At 42.1% G+C, this 27,772-nt stretch overlaps 1 protein-coding gene and 1 pseudogene across 4 annotated transcripts in view; one reads left to right on the top strand and one right to left on the bottom strand.

Moving 5' to 3' along the window:
- WDFY2 (WD repeat and FYVE domain containing 2) overlaps nt 1–27,772 on the bottom strand; it is a 324,311-nt gene that overhangs the window by 64,840 nt on the left and 231,699 nt on the right. For all 3 annotated transcript variants that reach the window (XM_080662909.1, XM_080662908.1, XM_080662910.1), the window contains exon 4: nt 12,356–12,410. In XM_080662909.1, the coding sequence (XP_080519035.1) occupies nt 12,356–12,410 (55 nt within the window). The remainder of the gene's footprint in view (nt 1–12,355; nt 12,411–27,772) is intronic.
- LOC308243671 (large ribosomal subunit protein uL6-like) lies at nt 1,865–2,446 on the top strand (annotated as a pseudogene). Its single transcript has one exon. The product of its transcript is annotated as a large ribosomal subunit protein uL6-like (transcript).

Below are 27,772 nucleotides of genomic sequence, written 5' to 3'. Positions count from 1 at the left end.
TATGAACCGATGAACTATGTTTCAGGTGTTGTACTAAGAAATTTTATATATGCAATCTTTTTATTGTGGTAAAATAAAACATAAAATTTACCATTTTAATCATTTTTAAGTGTACAATGCTGTGGCATTAAATACATTTACATTATTGTATAATCATTACCACCATCTACTCTCCAGAACTTTCTCATATTCCCAAATAGAAACTCTGTACGCATTAAGCATTAATTCCCCATTTACCTTCCCCCAGCCTCTGGCAACCACCATTCTACTTCTCGCCTTTACAAGTTTGACTACTCTAGGTACCTCATATAAGTGGTATCATACCATATTTGTCTTTTTGTGACTGGCTTATTTCACTTAGCATATGTCTTCAAGGTTCATCCATGTTGTAGTGCATGTCTAAATTCCTTTATATGTATATAGCACATTTTCTTCCACCGTTTGGATATTATGAATAATGCTGCTATGCACATGGGTATACAAATATCTGTTTGAGTCCCTGTTTTCATTACTTTGGGTGTAAACCTGGGAAAACCTCATTTGGTTGTGATGTACTATCCTTTTTACATATAGCTGAATTTGATTTGCTAACATTTTGATTAGATTTCTTACATCTATTTTCATGGGGGACGTTGGTCTGCAGATTTCTTTTCTTAAACTGCCTCTGTCTAGTTTTTGTATCAGTTAATGCTGAATTCGTAAAATGAGTTAAAAACTCTTTTATTTCTTCAATTTCTCAGAGTTTGTATTGTTTCTTCTTTGTTTGGCAAAATTTACCAGTAAAGCCATCTGGGCCAGGAGTTCACCTTGTGGGAAGGTTTTAATCATAGAGTCAATTTCTTTACTAGATATAGGACTATTAGGATTATCTATTTCTTCTTGAGTGACTGTAGCAGTTTGTACTTTCAAAGATTTGTTCATTTCACGTAAGTTGTAAAATTTATTAGCATAAAGTTGTTCACAATATTCCTTATTTTCCTTTAAATATCCCTAGAATCCTATATAATAAAGAGGTAATATGCAAATTGACCATCATACCTTCACACAAGATGGCCGCCCCCATGTGGTCACAAGAGGGCCACGCCCATGTCATCACAAGATGGCTGCCACAAGATGGCCAGCAGGGGAGAGCAGTAAGGGGTGACCAGGCCAGCAGGGGAGGGCAGTTGGGGGCAACCAGGATGGCAGGGGAGGGCAGTTGGGGGCGACTGGGTCAGCAGGGAGGGGCAGTTGGGGTGACCGAGCTGGCAGGGGAGGGCAGTTGGGGGCAACCGGGCTGGCAGGGGAGGGCAGTTGGGGGCGATTGGGCTGGCAGGGGAGGGCAGTTGGGGGTGATCAGGATGGCAGGGGAGGGCAGTTGGGGGTGATCAGGATGGCAGGGGAGGGCAGTTGGGGGGAACCAGGCCTGCAGAGGAGGGCAGTTAGGGGTGATTGGGCTGGCAGGGGAGGGCAGTTGGGGGCGATCGGGCCGGCAGGGGAGCAGTTAGGTGTTGATCAGGCTGGCAGGGGAGTGGTTAGGGGGTGATCAGGCTGGCAGGCAGAAGCAGTTAGAGGCAATCAGGCAGGCAGGCAGGCGAGCGGTTGGGAGCCAGCAGTCCTGGATTGTGAGAGGGATGTCCGGCTGCCGGTTTAGGCCCGATCCCTGTGGAGTCCCAAATTGGAGAAGGTGCAGGCTGGGCTGAGGGATACTCCCCTGCCAGTGCACGAATTTCATGCACCAGGCCTCTAGTCTATAATAATATCACTTCTCTCATTCCTAATATTGGTAATTTGCATTGTCTCTATCTCTCTCTCTGGTAAGTCTGACTAGAGATTTATCACTTTTATCGATCTTCTCAAAACAAAAACACAGCTTAGCTTTGCCTCATCTACTGCAAGGATGAAAACCATTCTCAGCAATTCAACTGTCTACATTTCAGAAAATGTCACCATCACTCTGAAGGGATGCACAGTTACTGTGAAGGGCCCCAGAGGCACCCTGTGGAGGGACTTCAATCACATCAATGTAGAATTCAGTCTCCTTGGAAGGAAAAAAGAAACGGCTCTGGATTAACAAATGGTGGGCAAACAGAAAGGAATTGGCCACCATTCACACTATCTGCAGTCATGGACAGAACATGATCATGGGCTTCCGTTACAAGATGAGGTCTGTGTATGCTCACTTCCCCATCAAAATTGTTATTCAGGAGAATGGTTCTCTTGTTGAAATAAAAAATTTCTTGGGTGAAAAATACAACCACAGGGTTCAGATGAGGTCAGACATTGCTTGGTCAATCTCTTAAGCCCAGAAAGATGAGTTAATACTTGAAGGAACAACACTGAACTTGTATGAAATTCAGCTGCTTTGATTGAGCAAGCTTTAACAGTTAAAAACAAGGATATCAGAAAATTTTTGGATGATATGTACATTTCTGAAAAAGGAACAGTTCAGCAGGCTGATGAATAAGATCTAAGTTGTCCAGCTACAACACCAGCAAGATGCCGAATGATTCCTCAGACTTATTTGTGACATGTATATTTTGTTAATCCTCACTGCAGGATATTTTTCTATTGATTTTTAGAGAGAGTGGAAGGGAGGGAGAGAGAGAGGTAGAGAGAGAGAGAGAGAGAAGAAAGGCGAGGAGAGGAGAGGAGAGGAGAGGAGAGGAGAGGAGAGGAGAGGAGAGGAGAGGAGAGGAGAGGAGAGGAGAGGAGAGGAGAGGAGAGGAGAGGAGAGGAGAGGAGAGGAGAGGAGAGGAGACATTGATGTGAGAGAGACACATCAATTGGCTGCCTCCTGCACACACCCAACAGGGACTGGGTATTAAAACTGCAACCCAGGGACGTACCCTTAATCAGGACTTAAAGTAGCAACCCTTCGGAGCCTGGGCTGACACTATAACCACTGAACCACAGTGGCCAGGGCTATTATGATATTTTAAAGATGCAATAAAAGCCATGTATTGATTTGAGAAAACAAAAATCAGACAAATAAAAAACCCCACAGCTTTTGGTGTCATTGACTTTTCTCTATTTTCTGCCTTCTATTTCATGAACTTCTGATATGATCTCTCTTCTGCTTCAGCTTAGATTCCCTTTTTTTTCTCTTTCTGGTTTCTTGATGTAGAAGCTGAGGTCACTGCTTTGAGACCCTCTTCTCTTCTAACATGGGTGTTTAATGCTATTAATTTCCCCTTTAGCAGCATCCCATGAATTCTGATACATTGTGTTTTCATATTCACTCAGTACAAAATACTTTCTGATTTCTCTTATGATTTTTTTTCTGTAGCCCATGGATTATTTAGATATGGGTTATTAGCTTCCTTGGTATTTGGGGATTTTCCAGAGATCTATTATTGACTCTACTTTAATTCCATTTTGATCAAAGAACAAACCCTGCAAGGCTTGAAGTCTTCCAAATTTATTGAGACTTGTCTTATGGCCCAGAATATGGCCTACCTTGAAATGTTCTATACACATTTGAAAAGAATGTATATTTTGTTTCAGTTAAATGGGATGTTCCACAGATGTCATGAAAACATTGATGTGTTGTTCAAGTCTTCTATAACTTATTGATTTCCTGCATGTTTATTCTATCAATTATGGATATGTTCAATAAATTATTGAGAGAGAAGTATTAAAGTTTGACTATAATTATGAATGCGATTATTTTTCCTCCTAAAGTTATATCAGTTTTTTAAAATATTTTTATTATCTACCTATCTATTTATTAATTTATTATTTTTATTGATTTCAGAGAGGAAGGGAGAGGGAGAGAATGATAGATGCACCAATGATGAGAGAGAACCACTGATCAGCTGCCTCCTGCACACCCCCTACTGGGGATTGAGCCCCCTACCTGAGCATGTGCTTCTGACCGGAATTGAACCTGGGACCTTCAGTCTGCAGGCCGATGCTATATCCACTGAGCCAAACTGGCTAGGGCTATATCAGGTTTTACTTTAAATTCAAAGCTATGTTAATTGGGTGCATAAACATTTAGGATTGTTAAGCCCTCCTGAGGGATTGAGCACTTTATCACTATGAAATGATCTTCTTTATCTCTGGTAGTATTCTTTGCTCTGAAATCTACTTTGACTGATACTAACAGAGCTGCTCCACTCCAGATTTCTTTTGACTAGTGTTTGCATGGTTTATCTTCTTCCATCATTTTACTTTTAACTTATTTGTTATTATAGCTCAAGTGCATTTCTTGTAGGTAGTTTATATTTGGGTCTCCTTTTTTTTACAATATCTGATGGCCTCTGCCTTTTAATTGGCTTTAGACCATACACATTTAATGTGATTACTGTTAACTTGTTAGGTTTAAATTTATCATCTTACTACTAGTTTTCTATTTTCCCATCTGTTCTTTTCCCCTTTCCCTCTTACTGCTTTTTTTCCATGAGTAACTGAGAATTATCATATGATTCGATTTTATTTCTTTGGTTGGCTTAGTACAGGGGTGGGCAAACTTTTTAACTCGAGGGCCACAATGGGTTCTTAAACTGGACCGGAGGGCCAGAACAAAAGCATGGATGGAGTGTTTGTGTGAACTAATATAAATTCAAAGTAAAGGAGCGGAGGGGAGAGCAAGAGAACCCTCCGCTCTTTCGGCTCTGCAGGCCGGATAGAACAGCCGAACGGGCCGGATCCGGCCCGCGGGCCGTAGTTTGCCCACGGCTGGCTTAGTAGTTCTAACATTTTGATTTGTTATTTTATTGGTTGTATTAGAATTGGTAGTATATATCTTTAACTTACAGTCTTCCTTCAAGTGATATTATATCACTTTATGTATAGCATAAGAACCTGACAATAGTATACTTCCATTTCTCTCTACCTCTTGGCATTTATACTATTACTAGTGGCCTGGTGCACGAAATTCGTGCACATTAAAAGGGGATTAATTAGAGGAAATAATTTAATATTGCTATTTGCCCTTTCTCTATAATAGAAGTGTCAGAGATGAAAGAAAATTAGTAAAATGTATATGAAAACCTTCCTCCTGTCAGAGTCTGGGGCACACCACGGGACCCAGAGTCAAGTCCCCGCCCACCCACATGCACCTCAAAATTGCGTGAGATCCAGACCCAGCCGCCCACCCCCGCATTGGGCTAGATCCAGACCTGGCCAGTCCCACCCTTGTCAAGCCCTGCTGGGCAGGGGACATAGCCTCAGGTCCCCTGGCCCCACCAGGATGGGGGTGTGGCCTGAGGTCCCCCAGCCCAGACCAGGGCGGAGGGGCGTGCCTTGAGGTCCCCTGTCAAGCCCCGCCAGGTGTGGGACATGGCCTGAGATCCCCTGTCAAGCCCCGCTGGGTGGGGGGCATGGCCTGAGGTCCCTCGTCAAGCCCCGCCAGGCGGGAGGGGCGCAGCCTCAGGTCCCCCGGCCTGGCACCAGGAGGGCGGCACAGCCTCAGGTCCCCTGTCAAGCCCCACCATCAGGGGGGTACAGCCTCAGGTCCCCCGTCAAGCCCCACCAGGCAGGAGGGCGCAGCCTCAGGTTCCCTGGCCCAGTGCTGGGGCAGGGGGCACAGCCTGAGGTCCCCCCAGCCTGGCGCTGGGTCGGGGGAGCAACCTGAGGTCCCCTAGCCCAGCACCAGGACAGGAAGCACACCTTGAGGTCCCCCATCAAGCCCCACCGGGTGGGGGGTGTGGCCTCAGGTCCCCCAGCCCAGACCAGGGTGGGGGGCATGCCTTGAGGTCCCCTGTCAAGCCCCACAGGGGTGGGGGAGGGCATAGCCTCAGGTCCCTGCTGATTGCTCGTTAAGACTCCTTATGGGAACTTGGCCTCAGCTGTGGGTGCAGCCATCTTTGTGACGGAGTGATGGTTAATTAGCATATTCCCTCTTTATTAGATAGGATTGTCATACATATAAATTTTACATATATAGTGTTATGAACATCATGCTACTTTGTCATTATTTTTAGTTAAATAGCCAGTTGCCTTTTAAAGAAATTTAATAATAATAAAAAAAACATCATATATAGTTGACTCTTAAGCAAATGGGTTTGAACTGCATGGTTCACTTATATATATGTGGAATTTTTTCAATAAATACAGTCAGCCCTCCATATCCATGGGTCTTATTTACATCTACAGAGTCAACCAGCCACTAGTCAAAACAGTATTTTTGATCTGCAAACTGTATTCATTGTTCTATCCCATTTTATATAAGGGACTTGAGCACCTGCAGATTTTGGTATCATCGGGTAAGTCCTGCAATCAATACTCCTGTGAATATCTAGGGCCGACTACAGTTCTTATTAAATTCTTATCATGTTTGGTGCTCTTTCTTCATTCTTTTGTGCAGATCCTTATTTTCCTTTGACACCACTTCATTTTTTCCTTTAACATTTCTTTCAGTGCAGGTCAATGAATGACAAATTCTTTCAGAGTTTGTATGTCTGGAAAAATTTTTATTTCACTTCTATTTTCGAAGATACTTATACTGGGTCTAGAATTCTATGTTGGCAATTTTGTTTTTTCAGTACTTTAAAGAAGTTGTTCCACCAATATCAAACCTACCATTTCACAAATTTACTCTGTGTCTAGTCTACCCACTAATTTTTTTTTTTATATCTAAAAGTTCTACCTATTTTTTTATAGGCTTATAATTTCCTTCTGGTTTCTCCACCTTGTCTGATTTTTAAAAATCTTTTGAAAGATGAAATGCTCTCCTTCAGATTGTTGATCATTATTTATTTAAGACTAGAGGCCTGGTACATGGAATTTTGTGCAATTGGGAAGGGGTGTGGGGGTCCCTTCAGCCTGGCCTATGCCCTATCACAGTCTGGGAGCCCTCAGGGGATGTCTGACTGACAGCTTAGGCCCGCATGAGGAGCGGGCCTAAGCCACAGTCGGACATCCTTAGTGCTGCCGCGGAGGTGAGAGAGGCTCCCACTCACCAGCTGTCAGCCTGGCTTGTGGCTGAGAGGAACTCCCCCTGTGGGAGCACACTGGCCACCAGGGGGCAGCTCCTGCATTAAGCGTCTGCCCCCTGGTGGTCAGTGTGCATCATCAAGACCGGTTGTTCCAGCGACCGGTTGTTCTGTTGTTCAGTCAATTTGCATATTACCCTTTTATTATATAGGATTCTTGGCACAATTTTTATGTTAAGTCTTAATTTGGAGCTCCCAGCACCACATAATTGTTTTAAATTTATACTCTAAATCCAAAAACATTTTATAAAGTTACATATAACATTGTCTTAATTTATGGTGTATAACATAATAATTTGACATACAGTCAAACCTCAGTTCTCAAACATATCCCATCTTGAACAATTCAGTTCTCGACCAAGTTGTTCACAGAAAAAATGTCTGGTTGTTGAACCACGCTTCAGTTATTGACCTGACAACCCTTTCATTCGTGCTGACACATCAGCAAGACAAAGAGTATTTCTCAGTCCACAAAGGAGAGAATTCCAGAGTCAGTTTATCTACAGAGTCAGTTTACCTCCTGTTGTTAACATCTCAGGAAATTGTGCTGTGAATATTTTTGTGGGTTTTTTTTTTTTTTTTTTTTTTTTTTTGCTTTTGTTGCTGGTGAAATGAACAATTAGCACAATTTTAAAATATAAAGAGGCCATCAAGATGCTAATATTGCTAAGGGTGTGAAAGAAACAATGAACACAGGCAACTGAAGAGATAAAAAAAACTGTTGTTGACTTGGATAAATGAAAAGCAGTTAGGTGACAGCATTTTAAAGGCAATGATATGTGAAAAAACAAAGATGCTGCATACTGACCTCCTGAAAGATACCCCTGGAATGAATGCTGAAAATGATTCCTTTAAGGCTACAAGGAATTAAACAAAAGAAGTGTTTGTTTATAGATTAAACAGTACATTGGACATGTACTGTATATAAAAAAGGTTAAAACAAGGATTCATGGGGGTCTGGAACAAATTAATTCAATTTACATTATTTCTAATGGGAAAAAATGATTCAGTTTTCAAATAAATCGCTTCTTGAACAGCCTTCTGGAACGAATTAAAGTCGAGAACCGAGGTTCCACTGTACAAATATATTGTGAAATGATTACCACACTAAATTTAGTTAACATCTATCACATCACATAATTACACATTTTTTCTTATAAGAACTTTTAAGATCAGAAGTTTTTTACCTTAAAAGTTGAAATTTTGATTTTTCATGGGAGTCTTTCCTCCTCTATCCAGATTTGAGATGAGGAATAAATTTCCCTGTAGTTTTCTAAGCCAGTATCAGGAGGGTTTTGTTCCTCTCAATTTCATGGGGTTATTTCCTTTTAAGGATTTCAGCTTTATGTGAAAATCTCAGTTACAATTTTCTATCTCACTCAGGCCCTAGGCCTCATCTCTTGTCCCTCACTGAACATTCATACAAAAGCTTCAAGCAATCTGGGGCTCTTTTTATCTCCTCAGGACATCTGCAATGTCAGGTCATACGTATATCACTCTGACCTTTGTGTTTTCTCTGTGCTTCTGGAGCATGGAAATATTCCTTTTGTTTATTTCATGAGCAGTGCACTAAAAAGAGCAACAAGCCCTAGCCGGTTTGCCTTAGTGATTGTAGTGTTGGCCCTCTGACTTAAGGGTTCCCGGTTTAATTCCAATCAAGGGCATGTACCTTGATTGCAGGCTTGATCCCCAGGCCCCGTCGGGGCATGTGCGGGAGGCAACCAATGGATGTGTTTCTCTAACATCTGTATTTATCTCTGTGTCTCCCTCCCTTCTACTCTGTCTAAAAATCAATGGAAAAAATATCCTTGGGTGAGGATTAACCAAAGGAAAAAAAAGCACAACAAAAAGTGTCATTTTACCATTTCTCTAGGTGTTTGTGATGAAAGGGTCTCTTCAGTGATCTAGTAGTCAAGTTTTTAAAAGCCCTTGTAAACAAAATGAAAATAAATAAGCGATCTTTTGATATAGTTAGATGTATATAAAACAAGTTGGATATAAGAGATCCAAAGAATAATGGCACATGAAGAGTGGTTTTTAGTGATATACTCATCATTTGTGCATCTTTGGGGCCAATCACTATTTTTAACAAAGATTTAAGGATGATATATTTTAAGATTATATGTTTAGAAAAATATAAAACTAAGTGGGAGTTAAATGACAACCAGGATTTCAAAATATCTTGATAAGCTAAGAGATGGACTAAATAAAACGAGATGAATAACAGAATGTGAAGTCAAGCATTTAAGCTAAAAACAAAAAAATAACAAAATCCCTACAGGAAACAACTTCAAAAGTATAGGAGATGCAGCATGCTAACAACTCAAGTAGAACTGTTGAGGGGATGACTTGACTGCTCCACATGAGCTCAACAGTGTAAAGTGGCTGCTACCCTTGATATTAGAAGAACAATGCCCAGGAGAGGAAGGAAATACGATTTTGTACTTAACACATTATATGTGTGTATTAGTTATCTACTATGCAACAAATTATACCCAGAACTTAGTGGCTTAAAACAGTAAACATTTGTCATTTCAGGAGAATTTCTGTGGATCAGAAATCTTGGTGTCTCTGCTGAAAGGTCTCTCACAGAATGGAATCAAGGTGTGGGCTGTGCTCTCATCTGAAAGCCTGATAAAAGGAGGAGCTGATTTTAAGCCCTCTAACACAGCTGTTGACATGACTATGTTCCTCATAGGCTGCTAAACCAAGGGCTTCAGTTCCTTACTGACTGTTGACATGGCATCCACTCAGTTCCTTACCACCTGGGCTTCACCTCAAAGCAGCTCACAACATGGCAGCTGGCTTCCATCAGAACAGGAAAGCAAGAGAGCAGGAGAGGACAAGCAAGATGGAAGCCCCAGTTTTTTTATAATCTAATCTCAGAAATAATATTCAATTCTTGCTGTATTTTAGATCCAGCCTACACTCAAGGAGAGGGGAATGAATACCATGAGGCAAAAATCATTAGGAGACATCTTAGAGACTGCATACCACAATGTGTCACTTTTTAAAAAATGGTCCCAATAGTACAACATGATATCCCAAGATTTGTGACCAAAATAATAAAAAAAAAATTTTAAAGAACAAAAACTCAGGTCATGTAAAGAAAAATATAAATTGCTTCAGCTAGAAAAGAGAAGGCAAAAAAGGAGAGGGGTTGGAATTTTCATTGCTCTTTAAGAGAGAATATACTTAGTTTTTGTAGCTCTAATAGGCTGAGCAAAGACCTACAGAGGAATATTTTAGCACTTATCACTTAACATTATTATTTTTATAGGAGTTTATTTGAGCCAAACTGACAACATATGCCAAGGAGCAAGATCTCAAATGTTCCCTTATATCACATAACATTTTAATGGTCAGTTTACCTGTTTGTATCCGCCACATGATTATAAACTACTAGTGGCCTGGTGCACGAAATTCGTACATGGAGAGGAGGGTTCCCTCAGCCCAGCCTGCACCCTCTTCAATCAGGGGCCCTGTGGGACCGGGCCTAAACCGGTAGTCGGACATCCCTCTTGCAATCTGGGACCACTAGCTCCTAACTGCTCACCTGCCTGCCTGCCTGCCTGATCGCCTCTAACTGCCTCTGCCGGCCTGCCTGATCATCCCTAACTGCCTCTGCTGGCCTGCCTGATCACCCCAACCTCTCTGCCTGCCTGCCTGATTGCCCCTAACTGTCCTCCCCTGACAGCCTGATATTGCCGCCAACTGCTCTCCCCTGACGGCCTGATCTCGCCCCAACTGCCTCCACCTGCCCAATCACCCCTAAGTGTCCTCCCCTCTGGCCTGATCTCACCCCCAACTGCCCTCTCCTGCCGGCCTGGTTGCTCCCAACTGCCCTCTCCTGCCGGCCTGGTTGCTCCCAACTGCCCTCCCCTGCTGGCCTGATTTCACCCCCAATGGCCCTCTCCTGCCGGCCTGATCTTGCCCCCAACTGCCCTCCCCTGCTGGCCTGGTTGCCTCTAATTGCCTTCTCCTGCCGGCCTGATCTTGCCCCCTGCCGGCCTGATCTCACCCCTAACTGCCCTTCCCTGCCAGCCTGATTGGCCTTAATTGTCTCTGCCTGCCTGATCACCCCTAACTGCCATGCAGGCCTGATCTCACCCCCATCTGCCCTTCTTTGCTGGCCAACTTGGTTCTGATTGGTCAGTTTCTATTCCAGTCAGCGTCAAAAGCTCTGCCTCCTAGGCAGCCATTGGCTCCTCACAGTTCACCCAGATTTGGTCCTGATTGGTCAGTTTCTATGCCAGTCAGCATCTCTGGGCCTATGAATGGGGCCTGATCAGAAAGGTGGGGCTGATCAGCAGCCCTGGAGGAGGCCTGGAGAGAAATGGAGGCACGGCTGCTGGCCCGGCCCAGAGAGAAAGAGAGAGGCAAGTGCTGATCAACAGCTGCCACAGAGGCTATGTATCAGACCCTGCTTCTCTCTTCAGGCCTCTCTCCGGGTCTGCTTTCGCAGCCCCCTCAGCAGTCAGCACTGGGTCACCGCGCCTGCTGCTGTAGCAGTCAGTGCTGGGTCGCCACAGCAACCCAGCGCTGACTGCAGGACTGACTTCCGGTTGGTCGAGCCTCCGGTCGTTTTTATATATTAGGATTATAGGCAGATAGTACATATGTCTTATTCACTATTATAATCCTTAGTTATTGGAACAATGACTGGTACTCAATAAATACTTGACAAGTGATCAACAAGTATTTGATAAGTAATATGTGAAAAGATTAAAGAATAAATCTATAGGGAAATAAATTTTGGTTCAAAATATAAAACTAAAGAATGTAATTCACAGCATTTTCCCAAATCAGGATGGGTTGCTATGTCTCTGGAGGTATTAGAGGAAATGTTAGATGACCATGCAGGATGAATGAGATCAAGAGATTTGGACGAAATGACCTCTAAGTGTTAAAAGGTCCACCTCTAATGTTCTGATTCCATGACATTGTTGGTCTGGATAATCCTTAACAAAAATTATTCCTGATCCATAGGATAGAAATGGCCCGTGGTACACTATCAATGTTGAAGATACAATACAACCACAATTCCCTCCCTTAGATAGTACAAACACTCTGAGCCTTTTAAAACATTTAACCAAAAAGAAATGAGCCTCAGGTAAAGCAGCTCACCCTAACACTGCTCCACTCCCCATGCCTGCTGCACTGTTAGGAGGAAAACAAAGGACAAAGGCTGTGGGTTCTGGAGTCACACTGACCAGGTCAGGCTCTGCACTTTACCAGCTAAAGGATTACAGGCAAGTCACCTTACTTCTTTAGGCCTCAGTATCTTACTTCTAAAACTGGGATAACATTAACTTCAAATTGCTAAAGTTTTGTTCCCCCTGACTATTTTAAAGTAAGGCCTCTCTTGTGGCAGTGGAAGCCATCAAGAAACATTTCAAAGTCCAGGTAAATGAAAGCACTGCTATCATTCCTACCTTGATAGTTTTTCACAGGAGTCATCTTGTTATAATCTTCTGATAAAATAAATTCCTACAAAAAAGAAGAAAAATATTAAGCAAAAGGAAAATTTTTAAGTGAATAAATATGTTTCGGTAAAACCAGAATGTATAAAGCAAACATCATCATAAAATTACATCTAATTCTGTTTTGTATTTTAGTATTTTGCCGATCAACTCAGTGTGTGTTGCACCTGTTCATTCACCTCATTTCATCTCATCAGGCAGACATTCTGTCATCTTATGTAATCACAAGAAGGGTGAGTACAGTACAATAAGAGATTTTGAGAACACATTCACACAATTTTCATTACAGTATCTTTATAGTTGTTCTATTTTCCTATTAGTTATTACTGTTAATCTCTTTTTGTGCCTAATTTATAAATTCAATTTTTTCACAGGTATGTATGCATAGGAAAAAACACAGTATACACAGGTTTGTATTATCAGTAGTTTCCGGCATTCACAGGGGGTTTTGCAGCATAGCCTCTGCAGATAAGGAAGGAATACTGTATTACAGAAACATTATTCATATGTTGACTTTCTCTTTAAATTAACAGTTATTTAGAAAAAAATCTTATTTATAAGCAGTTATATTTATGGTTATCATTTGTAGCTAATTTCTAGTGTTACTGGCTTATATTGAGAAAGCCCTCCCGAGGTCTCTCCCTTCCCTTTCCTTGTCTGTGTCCACCAATCTGTTCCCCTCTCTTTCTCTTTTCAAAGTATTGAAAAGATTGTATTCATAGTTAAGATATTAATGATTTTGAAAATATTCTGTAGATATGAGGAAAGTGCTTTTTATCCAAAGTTCATGATCTATTTGTATATCTATTTAATGAAACTTGACGATACTTTTCAAATATTTGATATTTTTACTAATTTGTCTACTTGAATTTCAGATTCAGAAAAATAAATAAAGAAATGGGCTTTAGTTTTAGTGTTTATTATTCTGTTTATCACTATTGCTCCTGTCTCTGGATTTTTATAAAAACCAGGTCCTGCAGAATGAGTCAATCAGATGGTAATATTACTTTATTTGGGCAACATCATACTGAAAAGTTGCTGGCATGCTCTGCCATTGAAGAATATACAAGACTTGTGCTTGTTTATACGCATGCCATCCTCAACCCCCTTGTGTGTTTCACAAGAACAATTCTTTCCTATTGGTTTATAAAACTAGATCTGTCAAGTAGATAACACAGCTCTTATCTGGTATCAGAGGTCATCTTAACTGAGTCAGGTTGATACTCAGCTTTTTCTCAGTCTAAGTAAGAAGTTGAAAGGCAGTACTTCATGTTCCACTCAAATAAAAGGTATGGATTTCTTTTCTGGTCATCCTTAGACTCCAACCCATCATAAGCTCCCAGAGATGTCCTAGATTATTCTGTGAAACTAGGGAAGTAATGGAACAGAAGACTAGGATACATAGTACAGTGGTGTAGCTCTGGTTTGATCCAGGGAACCAGGCAAGACAGGAGCACAGTAAGGCCCAGGGCCACAGAGCAGCTCCCACCTGGGCCAAGTTTCATTTTGTTTCTTTTCTTCCTTCCTTCCTTCCTTCCTTCCTTCCTTCCTTCCTTCCTTCCTTCCTTCCTTCCTTCCTTCCCTCTCTCTCTTTCTTTCTTCCTCCTTTCTTCCCTTCCTCTCCTTTCTTTTTCTTTTTTTTTAAAAATATATTTTATTGATTTTTTACAGAGAGGAAGGGAGAGGGATAGAGAGTTAGAAACATCCATGAGATAGAAACATCGATCAGCTGCCTCCTGCACACCCCACAATGGGGACGTGCCCGCAACCAAGGTACATGCCCCCAACCGGAACCAAACCTGGGACCCTTCAGTCCGCAGGCCGACGCTCTATCCACTGAGCCAAACCGGTTTCGGCATCCTTTCTTTCTTCTATGCTTTCCTTTCCTTCCTCCCTCCCTCCCACCCTCCCTCCCTCCTTCCCTTCCTTCCTCTCTCCCTCTTTCCCTTCCCTTCCCTTCCCTTCCCTTCCCTTCCCTTCCCTTCCCTTGTCTGTGTCTACCAATCTGTTCCCCTCTCTTTCACTTTTCAAAGTAGTATTCAACCACTGCAAAGTATAAGAACTTTTAAACAATCCTATATAATAAAAGCCTAATATGCTAAGTGTCCATTCGTCTGTTCAACCAATCAAAGTGTAATATGCTAGTGATATGTTAAGGCCACTCAACTGTTCACTATGATGTGCACTGACCACCAGGGGGCAGAGAGTCGACTGGTCAATCAGTCACTATGACATGCACTGACCACTAGGGGGAAGATGCTCCAACCGATAGGTTAGCTTGCTGCTGGGGTCCGGCCAATAGGGACTGAGTGAAACAGGACTGAGTGAAACGGGCCTGACATGCCCTGGAGCCCTCCCGTGGTCTCTCCCTGGCTGGCCAACCTCCTGCATCCCTCCCCGGCCCCAATCATGCACCGGTGGGGTCCCTTGGCCTGGCCTGCACCCTCTTGCAATCTGGGACCCCTCAGGGGATGTTGGAGAGCTGATTTCGGCCTGATCCTGCAGGCCAGGCCAAGGGATCCCACTGGTGCACAAATTCGTGCACTGGGCCTTTAGTAAATAATAAGTAAATTAAAAGGCAATGAGCTTGGCTCCTCTGCTATCCCCAGGTTACCCTGACTCTCCACTCTGAGTTTACAATAAAGGAATGCTGCTACACAGTTCTAAGCAAGGTCTACCTGCTCACCTATTAAGGTTCAATGAAATAGAGCCTAAAGAATTCTAATAATAGAACCATGATTCCTTTACACATAAAAAATATACATATCAATTTTCAATTTCTTGCTTTAGTTGAGAGTTTGCTAATGATCTCTTATTCTTAAAATATAGCACTACTGCCCTGACCGGTTTGGCTCAGTGGATAGAGCATCGGCCTGCGGACTCAAGGGTCCCAGGTTCGATTCCGGTCAAGGGCATGTACCTTGGTTGCGGGCACATCCCCAGTGGGGGGTGTGCAGGAGGCAGCTGATCGATGTTTCTCTCTCATCGATGTTTCTAACTCTCTATCCCTCTCCTTTCCTCTCTGTAAAAAATCAATAAAATATATTTTAAAAAAAATATATAGCACTACTTGGGGAATAAAAATATAATTTAAAATTAGATTATTAACTACTGGTTATTTGTCATATTTGTCATATACCAGAGCATATAAATTGATTTAATGCTTGATAAACCCAAGTTTTATGAAGAAAACTAAATTAGAGTCTCTATATAGGTTTTCTTCTCCTCTCAGAAAAAAGTACATCACAAACCAATCAGCAAGGTCATACAAAAACTAAACAGGACCTCTTAACTCAGCCCAAATACACTAAAGAATGAAGGAAGGAATGTTGACATCTGCTTAACTGCCCAGCAAAAGTATTCAGGTACTCTTACATGTATGCCTACACAAAGCCATAAACTGAAGAGAGGAGATACAAACATAAAAAGTTTCATGAACTCAAAAGGCCCTACATTTCTGGGTGGGAAAAAAGGTCTTCTTTCTTCATCTGCCTCCATAAAAGAAAGTGATCTAAAGTCAAAATCTTTTTGAGATGTGCTATATTGGTAAATTTCTCAGTTTACATTTCCATATATATCCATTTCTGATCTGCTTTAAAATGTTCAGAATATTGCTAAATATATTGCTTTGTTTCTCAATTATTAATTTACATGAGGGTGATTGATTGTCTTAACTAATTGTGGAAAAAATAGATAACATTAAATTATCACCTTAATCATTTTCAAGTATATAGTTCAGTAGTGTTAAGTATATACACATTGTTGTGCAACAGATCTCTAGAAATATTTTCATCTTACAAAACAAACTCTATACCCACTAAACACAAATGCTCCCTCCCCCTAGCCCTTGGCAATCACCTTTCTAGTTTTTGCTTCTATGATTTTAACTATTTTAGATACTGCTTCTAAGTGGAATCATACACTATTTGTCCTTTTGTGACTGGCTCATTTCACTTAGCAAAATGTCCTTGACGTTTATCACTATTGAAGCATATGACAGGATTTCCTTTTTTTTTTAAAGGCTGCACAATATTCCATTATATGCACATACCACATTTTCTCTAGCCATTCTTCTGACGATGGAAACTTGGGTTGCTTTCACCTCTTGGCTATTTGTATAAATGTTACAATGAACATGAATGTGCAAATCTCTCTTCCAGATCCTGCTTTGAATTCTTTTGGGTATATACTCATAAGTGGTATTGCTGGATCATATGGTAATTCTATTTTTAATATTTAATATGTAAGAGGTTGATTGATTTTAAACTCAGTGTTAGAAAACTATTATTACCTTTAAAATTGCTTTCATTTTTTTAAAAAATATGTTTATTGATTTTAGAGAGGAAGGGAGAGGGAGAGAGAGAAAGAAACATCAATGATGAGAGAGAATCATTGATCGGCTGCCTCATGCTCGCCATACACTGGGGATCAAGCCTGCAACCTGGGCATATGCCCTGGTTGGGAAACAGAACTGTAACCTCCTGGTGCATACATAGGTTGATGCTCAATCACTGAGCCACACTGGCTGGGCACTGCTTTTTTTTTGTTATACAGTTTCATAATTAACTGTGTCTCCTTTTTTGCCTTGGCTATCAGGTAATTCAGAATCAAATTAAAGTCTTAATCATACAACCTGTCTTTATAATCTGGATACATGTACTATTCTAGGTTTCACTCAGGCTCTTTTGGTTGTCAGGAACTCAAACCAGTGAAGAAGAGAGGGTTTATTGTAAAGAGACAGAGGCCATGTGGGAGAGCTACTGGCCACTGAAGCTGCACTCACCCTGCTCTGTCTCTCTTGCAGGCTCAGGACCTCTCTCCTTGCATCTCAGTATTCTTCTCTAAATGCAATCTATTATCCTCTCTCAACCAACTAGTCTTTTCTGAAAACTCAGCTTCTTTTTCCTCACAACTGGAGCTTGCATGTAGCCATCTCAGCCTCTCTCTAATGTAACCTTTCAGCTTCATTTTCTAACCACTGGCTTTCTCTCTTAATATTTCCAGGTTCAAATTCAGGCAGGAATCTAACCAGCCTACACATCTTTTCTCACCAGGACCCTGCTTGGCCATATGAGGCCCCTAGCCAGTCATTGGTGAAGCATCCAATCTCAGTTCAACTAATAAATACTAAAAGAAAATAGTCACCTTTTCATCAGGGCCTACAGAGGGCAGTTCTTTTGCAATAAAAGAGGCTAAACAGAGGAAGACATCATGTGTAACATATTTGGTCCATCTTTACATGACCATGACAAGAGAACACTCATGTGTGTGTGTGCGCGTGCACACACACACACACACACACACACACAAATATTTTCCCTGGCCTTGTCTCCAATTTTTATTTTCACTTTTGTATTTATTATGTACTAGAGGCCTGGTGCAAGAAATTCGTGCACAGGGGTGTGTGTGTCCCTCGGCCCAGCCTGCACCCTCTCCAATTTGGGACCCCTCGAGGGATGTCCGACTGCCTGTTTAGGCCCGATCCTAAACGGGCAGTCGGACATCCCTCTCACAATCCAGGACTGCTGGTTCCCAACTGCTCGCCTGCCTGCCTTCCTGATTGCCCCTAACCGCTTCTGCCTGCCAGCCTGATCACCCCTAACCACTCCCTTGCCAGCCTGATTGATGCCTAACTGCTCCTCTGCCAGCCTGATTGCCCCTAACTGCCCTCCCCTGCAGGCCTGGTCGCCCCCAACTTCCCTCCTCTGCCAGCCTGGTCACCCCTAACTGCCCTCCCCTGCAGGCTTGATCGCCCCCAACTGCCCTCCCTTGCAGGTCTGGTCCCTCCCAACTGCTCTCCCCTGCAGGCCTGGTCCCTCCCAAATGCCCTCCCCTGCTGGCCATCTTGTGGCGGCCATCTTGTGTCCACATGGAGGCAGCCATCTTGTGTGTTGGAGTGATGGTCAATTTGCATATTAATCTTTTATTAGATAGGATATTCTTGCAAACTTGTGTGATAAGTTTCTGAATTCAGATGGAGCATAATAAACAAATCAAATAAACTTACTTCTACATTTTACAGAAGTTGACCCTATTTTGAAGACTATTTTATACTATAAATTGCAGCATTTCAAAATTATTGAGAAATTTATAATTTTGAAAAGAAGTTCCAGAAAAGTAATGACTTCAGCTCAAATATTTAAATGGAAGTAAATACCTTTATATCCTAATCCTTTTATAGATGTGAAAAGGCTGAGACTAGAATTTGCACCTCTTACTTGTTTTGTTTGTTTGTTTGTTTGTTTGTTTAAATCAGCAGTTCTCCAACTTTTGGTCCTTTGGTTCCCTTTACTCTTAAAAATTATTGAAGGATCCCATAGTGATGCCCTGTAATAACCTGGTTATTATTTAACAGGAAAGGCATGAAAGGGGGGGACCATATAATATAGTCATGCCCTTGATACAGCTTTGCAAAAAAGCTGCATTTAACACTCTCCAAGTCTGTTCCCTGCTGATTGATGGGAGAAGGGACTAGACAAAGGCAGTTTAGACTTATACCCAGTAAGGTCTGAGTGATGTGGGAAAATGCTTGCCTACCAATCACACCTGGAAACAGGCATGGAAGCATAAAATCTAAATATATAACTTCTAAACAAAGAAGCCACTTTCTCTTGGCTCCAAGGCACCTGGCTCCTGGAACTCCTATGCAGGGGCACATTCCCCTGCAGCGACATGGCTCATGGCCATGTGGGGCTCCACACATGGACTACCAGACTTTAATCTGGCCTAAGTACTGAACTACACCTGGCTGCAACATGGAGCAGAAACTCTCGACACTTGCCCTATTTCTGGCTTTACTGACCTCCTAGCTGCACCTTTTCCAGGACTGGCTTAAGGGACATGGGACCTTGGAAACTGAGAAGTGTAACTGCACAAAAATAAAATAATTTTCCAGATCCCATCCTCCCATGAAATCTTAGAAAGTTCATTTTCTGAAGATATTGCAAGAGCCTCATTTCTACTCATGTCTGAGAAATCTGGCCCATTAATCCATCCAGCATCAATAAATTGCATTTATTGATATTTATCATATTAAAAATTAAAACTAAGAAAATTTAAAAATATTAATTCATCATCATAATAATAAATTTATTACCTTACTATAAGTAACATTCATTATGAAAGAATATTTTTCAAAATAAAAAAATTTAGCTGAAAGTGGAATTGTTTTTCATTTTTGCAAATCTGATTAATATAAGAAGACAGTTGGGTCTTCATTTCTACTTCTGCATTCCATCTGTACACTTGTTAAAAAATAAGAGTACAAAGGGCAAATAATATGTTAATATTATGAAAATAGCTTTGACCTCACAGACAATACTTTGAGAATACTGGTTCAGTACTGACCTTTTTTTTTAAAAAATCTTTATTGTTGAGATTACAGATGTCCCTTCCCCCCCACCGCCATTGCTTCCCTCCACCCGATTCCTGCCCCAACCCAGGCCTTCACCACCCTATTGTCTGTATCCATAGGTAATGCATATATGGATATAAAATCTTTGTTTAATCTCTTCCCATCCCCCCACCCTCCTTCTCTCTGAGATGGTCAGTCTGTTCCATTTCCCTGCCTCTGATTCTATTTTATTCACCAGTTTATTCTGTTCATTAGATTTCTTACTCATTTATTTCGATTTTTAGATTCAATTGTTGATAGGTATGTATTTGTTGCCATTTTGTTGTTCATATTTTTTATCTTTTTCTTTTTCTTCTTCTTCCTTTTCTTAAAGAATACCCTTCAACATTTCATATAATACTGGTTTGGTGGTGATGAACTCCTTTAGCTTTTTTTTTTGTCTGTTAAGCTCTTTATCTGATCTTCAATTCTAAATGATAGTTTTGCTGGGTAGAGTAATCTTGGTTGTAGGTCCTTGCTATTCATCACTTTGAATATTTCTTGCCACTTCCTTCTGGCCTGCATAGTTTCTATTGAGAAATCACCTGACAGTCATATGGGCATTCCCTTGTAGGTAACTAATTGCTTTTCTCTTGCTGCTTTTAAGATTCTCCCTTTGTCTTTAGCCCTTAGCATTTTAATTATGATGTGTCTTGGTGTGGTTCTCTTTGGGTTCCTCTTGTTTAGGACTCTCTGTGCTTCCTGGACTTATAAGTCTATTTCTTTCACCAGATAGGGGAAGTTTTCCATTATTATTTCTTATATATATATATTTTTTAAATAAATCTTTATTCAGATTATTACAATTATTTCTCCTTTTTCCCCCCATAGCTCCCCTCCACCCATTTCCCACCCCACCTTCTGCCCTTACCTCCCCCCCACTGTCCTCATCCATAGGTGTATGATTTTTGTCCATTCTCTTCATGAACCCCCCATACCCCTTTCCCCCTGAGAATTATCAGTCCACTCCCTTTCTATGCCCCTGATTCTATTATATTCACCAGATTATTCTGTTCCTCAGGTTTTTAATTCACTTGATTTTTAGGTTCGCTTGTTGATAGATATGTATTTGTTGTTCATAATTTTTCTCTTTACTTTTTTCTTCTTCCTCTTCTTTAAGAATACCTTTCAGCATTTCATATAATACTGGTTTGGTGGTGATGAACTCCTTCAGCTTTTTCTTATCTGTGAAGCTCTTTATCTGCCCTTCAATTCTGAATGATAGCTTTGCTGGGTAGAGTAATCTTGGTTGTCGGTTCTTGCTATTCATCACTTTGAAAATTTCTTGCCACTCCCGTCTGGCCTGCATAGTTTCTGTTGAGAAGTCAGCTGACAGTCGTATGGGTGCTCCCTTGTAGGTAATTAACTGTTTTTCTCTTGTTGCTTTTAATATTCTCTCTTTGTCTTTTGCTCTTGGCATTTTAATTATGATGTGTCTTGGTGTGGTCCTCTTTGGATTCCTTTTGTTTGGGGTTCTGTGGGCTTCCTGGACTTGTAAGTCTATTTCTTTCACCAGGTGGGGGAAGTTTTCGGTCATTATTTCTTCAAATAGGTTTTCAGTATCTTGCTCTCTCTCTTCTTCTGGCACCCCCATAATTCTGATGTTGGTACGCTTGAAGTTGTCCCAGAGTCTTCTTACATTATCTTCAACTTTTTGGATTTTTTTTTTTTGCTTTTTGCTTTTTCGGTTGAGTGTTTTTTGCTTCTTTGTATTTCAATTCTTTGACTTGATTCTTGTGTTCCTCTATTCTGTTTCTGGGTCTCTATATAATATTTTTTATTTCAGTCAGTGTATGTTTAATTTCTAGTTGGTCCTTTTTCATATCTTCGAGGGTCTCGTTATATTTATCAGCCTTTTCTAGGATATTCTTAAAAAGTCTTATAACCGTGGTTTTGAATTCTATATCCAGTCGTTTGTTTTCCTCCATTTCTTTCGTTTGTGATCTGATTCTTTGACCCCGCATTTTCACTGATTCCCTGAGTTGGTAAGGTAGATATTTGTGCTAGGTTTCCAATATGGCCCAGTGGGTCTGCTTTCCCAGTTAACCTGAGGTGGACACTCTTGGTGCACCCCTTTGTGGACTGTGTGTACAGCCTTGTTGTAATTAAGTCTTTATTGTTGTTGGTATCACTGGGAAGAATTGACCTCTGGGCCAGTTGGCTGTAAGGATCAGCTGTGTCTATGCTGGGAGAAGTTCGGTGCTGGAGACAGCCTTATAGGATTAGACTTGCCAAATTGCAATAGCCTCTGTGCTCAGCTTGGATGGGGTGGAGTCTCAGTCTTGGCTTCCTGTCAGCCTTGCCCTTGCGCGCATGTGCGCTTTCAGTCCTCCGCCTTCCCCAGCTCGAGTCTCTGCCTGAGAGTCCAGACTCCCCCTACAAGAGCGTGGGTCCCCAGGGGCTCGCCTGGAACTGGGGTTCACTGCAGTCAGAACTGGGGCTCAGTGCCGTCAGGAGCCTCTGACTCCCTTCCACTAGGGAAAGCCTGTGGCGACCTCTTCAGCCTTTGTGCGCAATGGCGCGAGCGCGCTTTCAGTCCTCCGCCTTCCCCGGCTCCCGAGTCTCCGCCCGAGAGTCCAGACTCCCCCCACAAGAGCGTGGGTCCCCAGGGGCTCGCCTGGAACTGGGGTTCACTGCAGTCAGAACTGGGGCTCAGTGCAGTCAGGATCCTCTGACTCCCTTCCACTGGGGAAAGCCTGTGGCAACCTCCGCAGCCTTTGTGCGCACTGGCCCGCGTGCGCCTTCAGACTTCTGCCTTTCTCAGCTCGAGTCTCTGCCCGAGAGTCCAGACTCCCCCCGTAAGAGCGTGGGTCCCCAGGGGTTCGCCCGGAACTGGGGTTCAGTGCAGTCAGAACTGGGGTTCAGTGCGGTCGGAGGCTTCCTTCCCCCTTCCGCCAGAGAAAGTCAGCCAGGCTCTCAGCCGCCCTTCCTCTCTGCGTGCACAAAGCCCCTTTACCGTACCTCCAATTCTCTGTGAGCTTTTCTCTTTCCTTCTAGTTGTAGAATTTTCACTCAGCCTGCTTTCCTGTGGTTCTGGATGGTGTCCGTTCTGTCTTTTAGTTGTAGTTTTGAAATTGTTGTGCGAGGCAGCAGTTTAGGTGTTTACCTATGCCGCCATCTTGGTTTCTTCCTGTCTCCATTATTATTTCTTCAAATAGGTTTTCAATATCTTGTCCTCTCTCTTCTTCTGGCACCCCCATAATGTGAATATTGGTATGCTTGAAGTTGTTCCAGAAGTTCCCTACACTATCTTCATATTTTTGGATTATTTCTTTTTGCTCTTCTGGTTGGGTGTTTTTTACTTCCTCATATTTCAAATCATTGATTTCATTCTCAGAATCCTCTATTCTACTGTTGAATCCCTGTATATTATTCTTTATTTCAGTCAGTGTATGCTTAATTTTTGACTGGTCTTCTTCCATGTGTTTGGTATTCTCACGAAGATCCTTGGAAGTCACACTAAGTCCCTTGAGGTTTCTAGAAGATTCTTGAGTAGCCTTATACTAGTAACTGTGGTTTTGGACTCTATATCCAGTAGTTTGCTTTCTTACATTTCTTTCATTTGTGACATTTTTCTTTGTCTCCACATTTTGGCTGCTTTCCTGTGTTTATTTCTATGTATTGGGGAGAGCTGCTATGTCTCCTTGAGTTCCTAGAATGGGCTTGTGTAGTATGTGTCCTATGGGGCCCAGTGGCTCAGCCTCCCCAGTCACCTGAGCTGGACACTCTAGGTGCACCCCTGTGTGGGCTGTGTTCATAGTCTTGTTGTAGTTGAGGCTTGATTGCTGTTGGTGTCACTGGGAGGAATTGACCTCCAAGCCAATTGACTGTGAGGACCCGCTGTGACTACAGTGGGAGAGCTGCTATGCAGGAGATACCTCTATGGAGCAGGACTTGCTTCAGTGGCACTTTGGTGCTCACTTAGTCTTCCCCTTGAGTGTGTTGCTTATGGATGTATAGAGTTGTAATCTGGTATGGTCTGACACTGACTACTGGGTACACTGGCTATTGCGTCTCTAGATAGGTGCAAAGTCAGCCAATTGCCTGGGGCCACTCAGCAGGAGCTACAGAGAGATCTGCTGATTCTTCCTCTTTGTATTGGGTTTGGAAGTTCCCAGACAAGGCCCTGCTATGAAGCAAGGCAGGATGGTGCTGGTGCCAGATGTTAGCTCTTTTACTGATAGGTTTGGGGGCCCCTGATCCAGTTTCAGCTTATTTGAGATTTTCAAGGACAGGCCATTCATATGCAAAAGCCACTGCAGGCAGCTTGCGTGGGGTTGTAAAATGGATGAGTTGGGGTCTTAGGGAATCACCAGGGTGGAGCAAACAGAAGTGGCTGCCAGTCAGCCCTGCAACTGGGGAGGTCTCAGCATAGGAACAATGATCCCTGTGAGCAACTCCATCTGGGAGAAAGCCACCTCTACGTTCTTGCCCCCATGCCAGACAAATGTGTCCCCCAGAGCCTCACCCTAGTGCTGGAGCTCAGAGGAAGCAGAACCTTGTAATTTCAGTTTAGCAGCCTCTGTGTCACTGAGCTCCAATCAGCACTGGTTTTTAAAGCCCATAGTTAGGGGAACTTCTTTTCCCAGCTCTGGAACCCTGGGCTAGGGGTCTGGTGTGGGGCTGGGACCCCTTGCTCCTCTAGGTGGCCTCCACAGAGACAATCTCCCTCCCGATTAAAAAAGCAGCCGTTCTGTGTCTCCGCACGTCCTACCAGTCTCAGTGTACTTTCTTCTTTACTTCTCTAGTTGTAGGACTTCCATTCAGCCAGCTTTCCAGCAGTTATGGGTGATGGTTGTTCTGTATTTTAGCTGTAATTTTGATGTGGTTGTGGGAGGCAGCAAGTACTGGCATTTACATATGCAGCCATTTTGGTTCTCTCTGACCTGACTTTTGGTTTTGATTAATCATCATTTCAGATTCTGTCAATCTGCCTGCAGACTTCAAAGAATTATTCTTGTTTGTTTATAAATTATGAAAAGAGGCTTCAATGGCTACCAAACAATGGAACATTCTCTCCCATCCAGGAACTAAGTGGGTTAAGTGCCTGTAATGCCTAAGGACCTTAATCTTTTATTTTCTTTTATATATAATTATTGATTTCAGAGAGGGAGAGAGATAGAAACATCAATGATGAGAGAATCATTGATCAGCTGCCTCCTGCATGCCCCCTACTGGGGATTGAGCATGCAATCCAGGCATGTGCCCTTGACCAGAATCGAACCTGGTACCCTTTAGTCCGCATGCTGACGATCTATCTACTGAGCCAAACCAGCTAAGGCTCTTTTTAATATTTTTATTGATTTGAGAGAGGAAGGGAGAGGGAGAGAGAGAGAGAAACATCAATGATGAGAGAATCATTGATTGGTTGCCTCCTGTACGCCCCACACCAGGGACTGAGCCCTCAACCCGAGCATATGCCCTGACCGGGGATCAAACTGTGACCTCCTGGATCATAGGTCGATGCTCAACCACTGAGCAACACAGGCTGGGCAGGACCCTAATCTTTTCTGACCTCAGTATTTTAAGAAATGGGAGGAAGGAATGCTTTAGTTGCAAATCCCCACCGTCAGCTCTGAACTTTGTAAGAAACCCCTAGTCATATATCTAAAAGACTGATGTGTCACAATACATGGAAGCATATGAAGCAAGAGAAATGATAACTGAGGCTTGTGTAATAAGAGCAGCTGTTAGCTTCTCTAGATTCAAAACATTGCATACAAAGAAACAAATTCAGGTTTACAAATTCTTTTGATAAATTCTCATTCAAACACAGATTTATAAACAAAACACACAAATGCAACTTCAAGGTCTTTCAGCACATAATCTGTTCTCTCTCTAGGTTTGCCTGGATGCTTAACTTAAAGTTTACCTGACATCATTTTTCTTTAATACAGTGGTTCCTAAAGTGAGGCACATGCACCACAGGGGGGCAATTTGACTTTTAAGGGGAGCAATTAGAGAATGAGTTATTAACAGTGAATTTTTTGCATTTCTTATGGTTCTAGGGGCCTCATATACAGTATATAAATATATATTGTGACATATTTATGCATTTCAGTTCTCTATTATATGTTTTGAAACTTTATTTGCTATTTTTTCGTATCACTTGATATTATTATTTTTTAGCAATTTCTTCCTTAGTACTTCAATTGTCCTTTTGTTCTTTTATTTTTCTCTTTCATAGGTGCCATGTTCTTTGGAAGCTTGTTTAGACCAAGTAAGTTAAAGACCTTTTAGGCTTCCTCCCTGTTAACAGAGTTCACATTTTGAATATTAAGAATTATATGTCACAGGGGGCAGGGGGGGGAGGGCAGATAATCAGGATTTTAGAGATGCTTAGGTGGGGCATGGCCAAAAAAAGGTCAGGAACCACTGCTTTAATGGTAACATGGTTTTACACTTTCCCATCCCCAAACTCCCCAGCACTGAATGCAAGTTAAGCAGACGCAGTTGATTTTACAATACCTCTCCCAAAAGGATGGAAGGGAGAGGGTAAAAGAAAAAAAATGACACACAGATTTGAAATCAACTACTTCCAAGACTGCAAATTTCAGAATCTTAAGGACAAATGCTCTTGGAAGTTATTCAACAAATGAGGAATTTACCCTGCTCAAGGCCACAATCTGAAGCCAGAACAACGATGTATTACACAACAAAGCCACTAAAGTACTATGCCTTCATTACCCTTCACAGATAGTGAAAGAGACTGCATATTTTAAATAACTTCTAAACACAATAAAAGTTCTGCTATTATATTAAACAGCAGATTACATGACAGATCAGTTTACATAAACTCTAATTGGTAATACTTATTTTTTAAACAAAAAATGGCTCAAACCTTTTGACAAAATTATTCTGAACAAAAAAGCCTCCTGCTAAAATTGAAAATTACTTACAGCTGATGTCATGAAATTTAGCCTGATAGTCAAGGCTGGCAACTACTGTTCCAACTTATGAAAGCAACTGGTGAAAGAAATTTGGACCTTTGGTTGTTAGGTTTTAGATTTCTTGGAATTTTAGAGTTTGTAAGGGGTCTTAGAGATTGCATAGTACAATGACTCATTCTTTTTTATCTACTGATCTTTTGATTCACACAAACCTCCAAAAGCCTCTTCAAAAGGATATTGAAACCTGGGTGAATGTCTCATTGAATTTCTATGAGCAAAGGAAAATATTTCAGTGCAAATTCTGAAATCACTGCACACTTTAGAAAATCCAGATGACAATACATATAACAAACACAAAAGAAAGATAAGTATAAGTACAACTCATGCCTCCCTCATTTTCTGTTACCTAAGTCTACTGCCCCTAGAAATACTACTAACGGGTATGCCATGGACATTGACAGTCAGTATATTATTGACTAAAAATGAGCTTGGCCTGGGAGTTATCTTTGCCAACTATCCTTTCTCTCCCGTCAACTTCTCTTACACATTTAGTAATCAGATCTTTACCATCCTTCTTGAACCCACATCTCTTTCAAAGCACTTCCAACTAAACTACATTTGTGCTAGACAGTGGCCTGCACACCCCCACTACCTAGCCCAGCTGTGGGCAAACTACGGCCCGCGGGCCGGATCCGGCCCGTTCGGCTGTTCTATCCGGCCCGCGGAGCTGAAAGAGCGGAGGGTTCTCTTGCTCTCCCCTCCGCTCCTTCACCAGCAGCAGTGTTAACATGGCAACGTCGGGAAACACGGCCGCAGCTCCTTCTTCTGAGTGGGCGGATTTATATCCGCCTATTCAGTAGAAGGAACAACCTCTCAATCTTCCAGAGGCTCCTTGTAATGCCCTCGGACGCGTCCCCCGACATCACCCTGGGAATGCGTAGACAAGTTATCATGGTGATGTAGGGAGACACGCCCCTGGAGAGCACAGTATCAGAGCATTAGCTAAAAAGGAGACCAACAACACTGTTCCCACTGAAGCTGATGTTTTAAAGACCAAAAACCTTTCAACCCAGTCTACATTGCCAT

Source organism: Plecotus auritus, assembly GCF_963455305.1.
Source record: "Plecotus auritus genome assembly, chromosome: 3".
Lineage (NCBI taxonomy): Eukaryota > Metazoa > Chordata > Mammalia > Chiroptera > Vespertilionidae > Plecotus > Plecotus auritus.
This window is presented reverse-complemented; position numbering and strand designations above follow the sequence as displayed.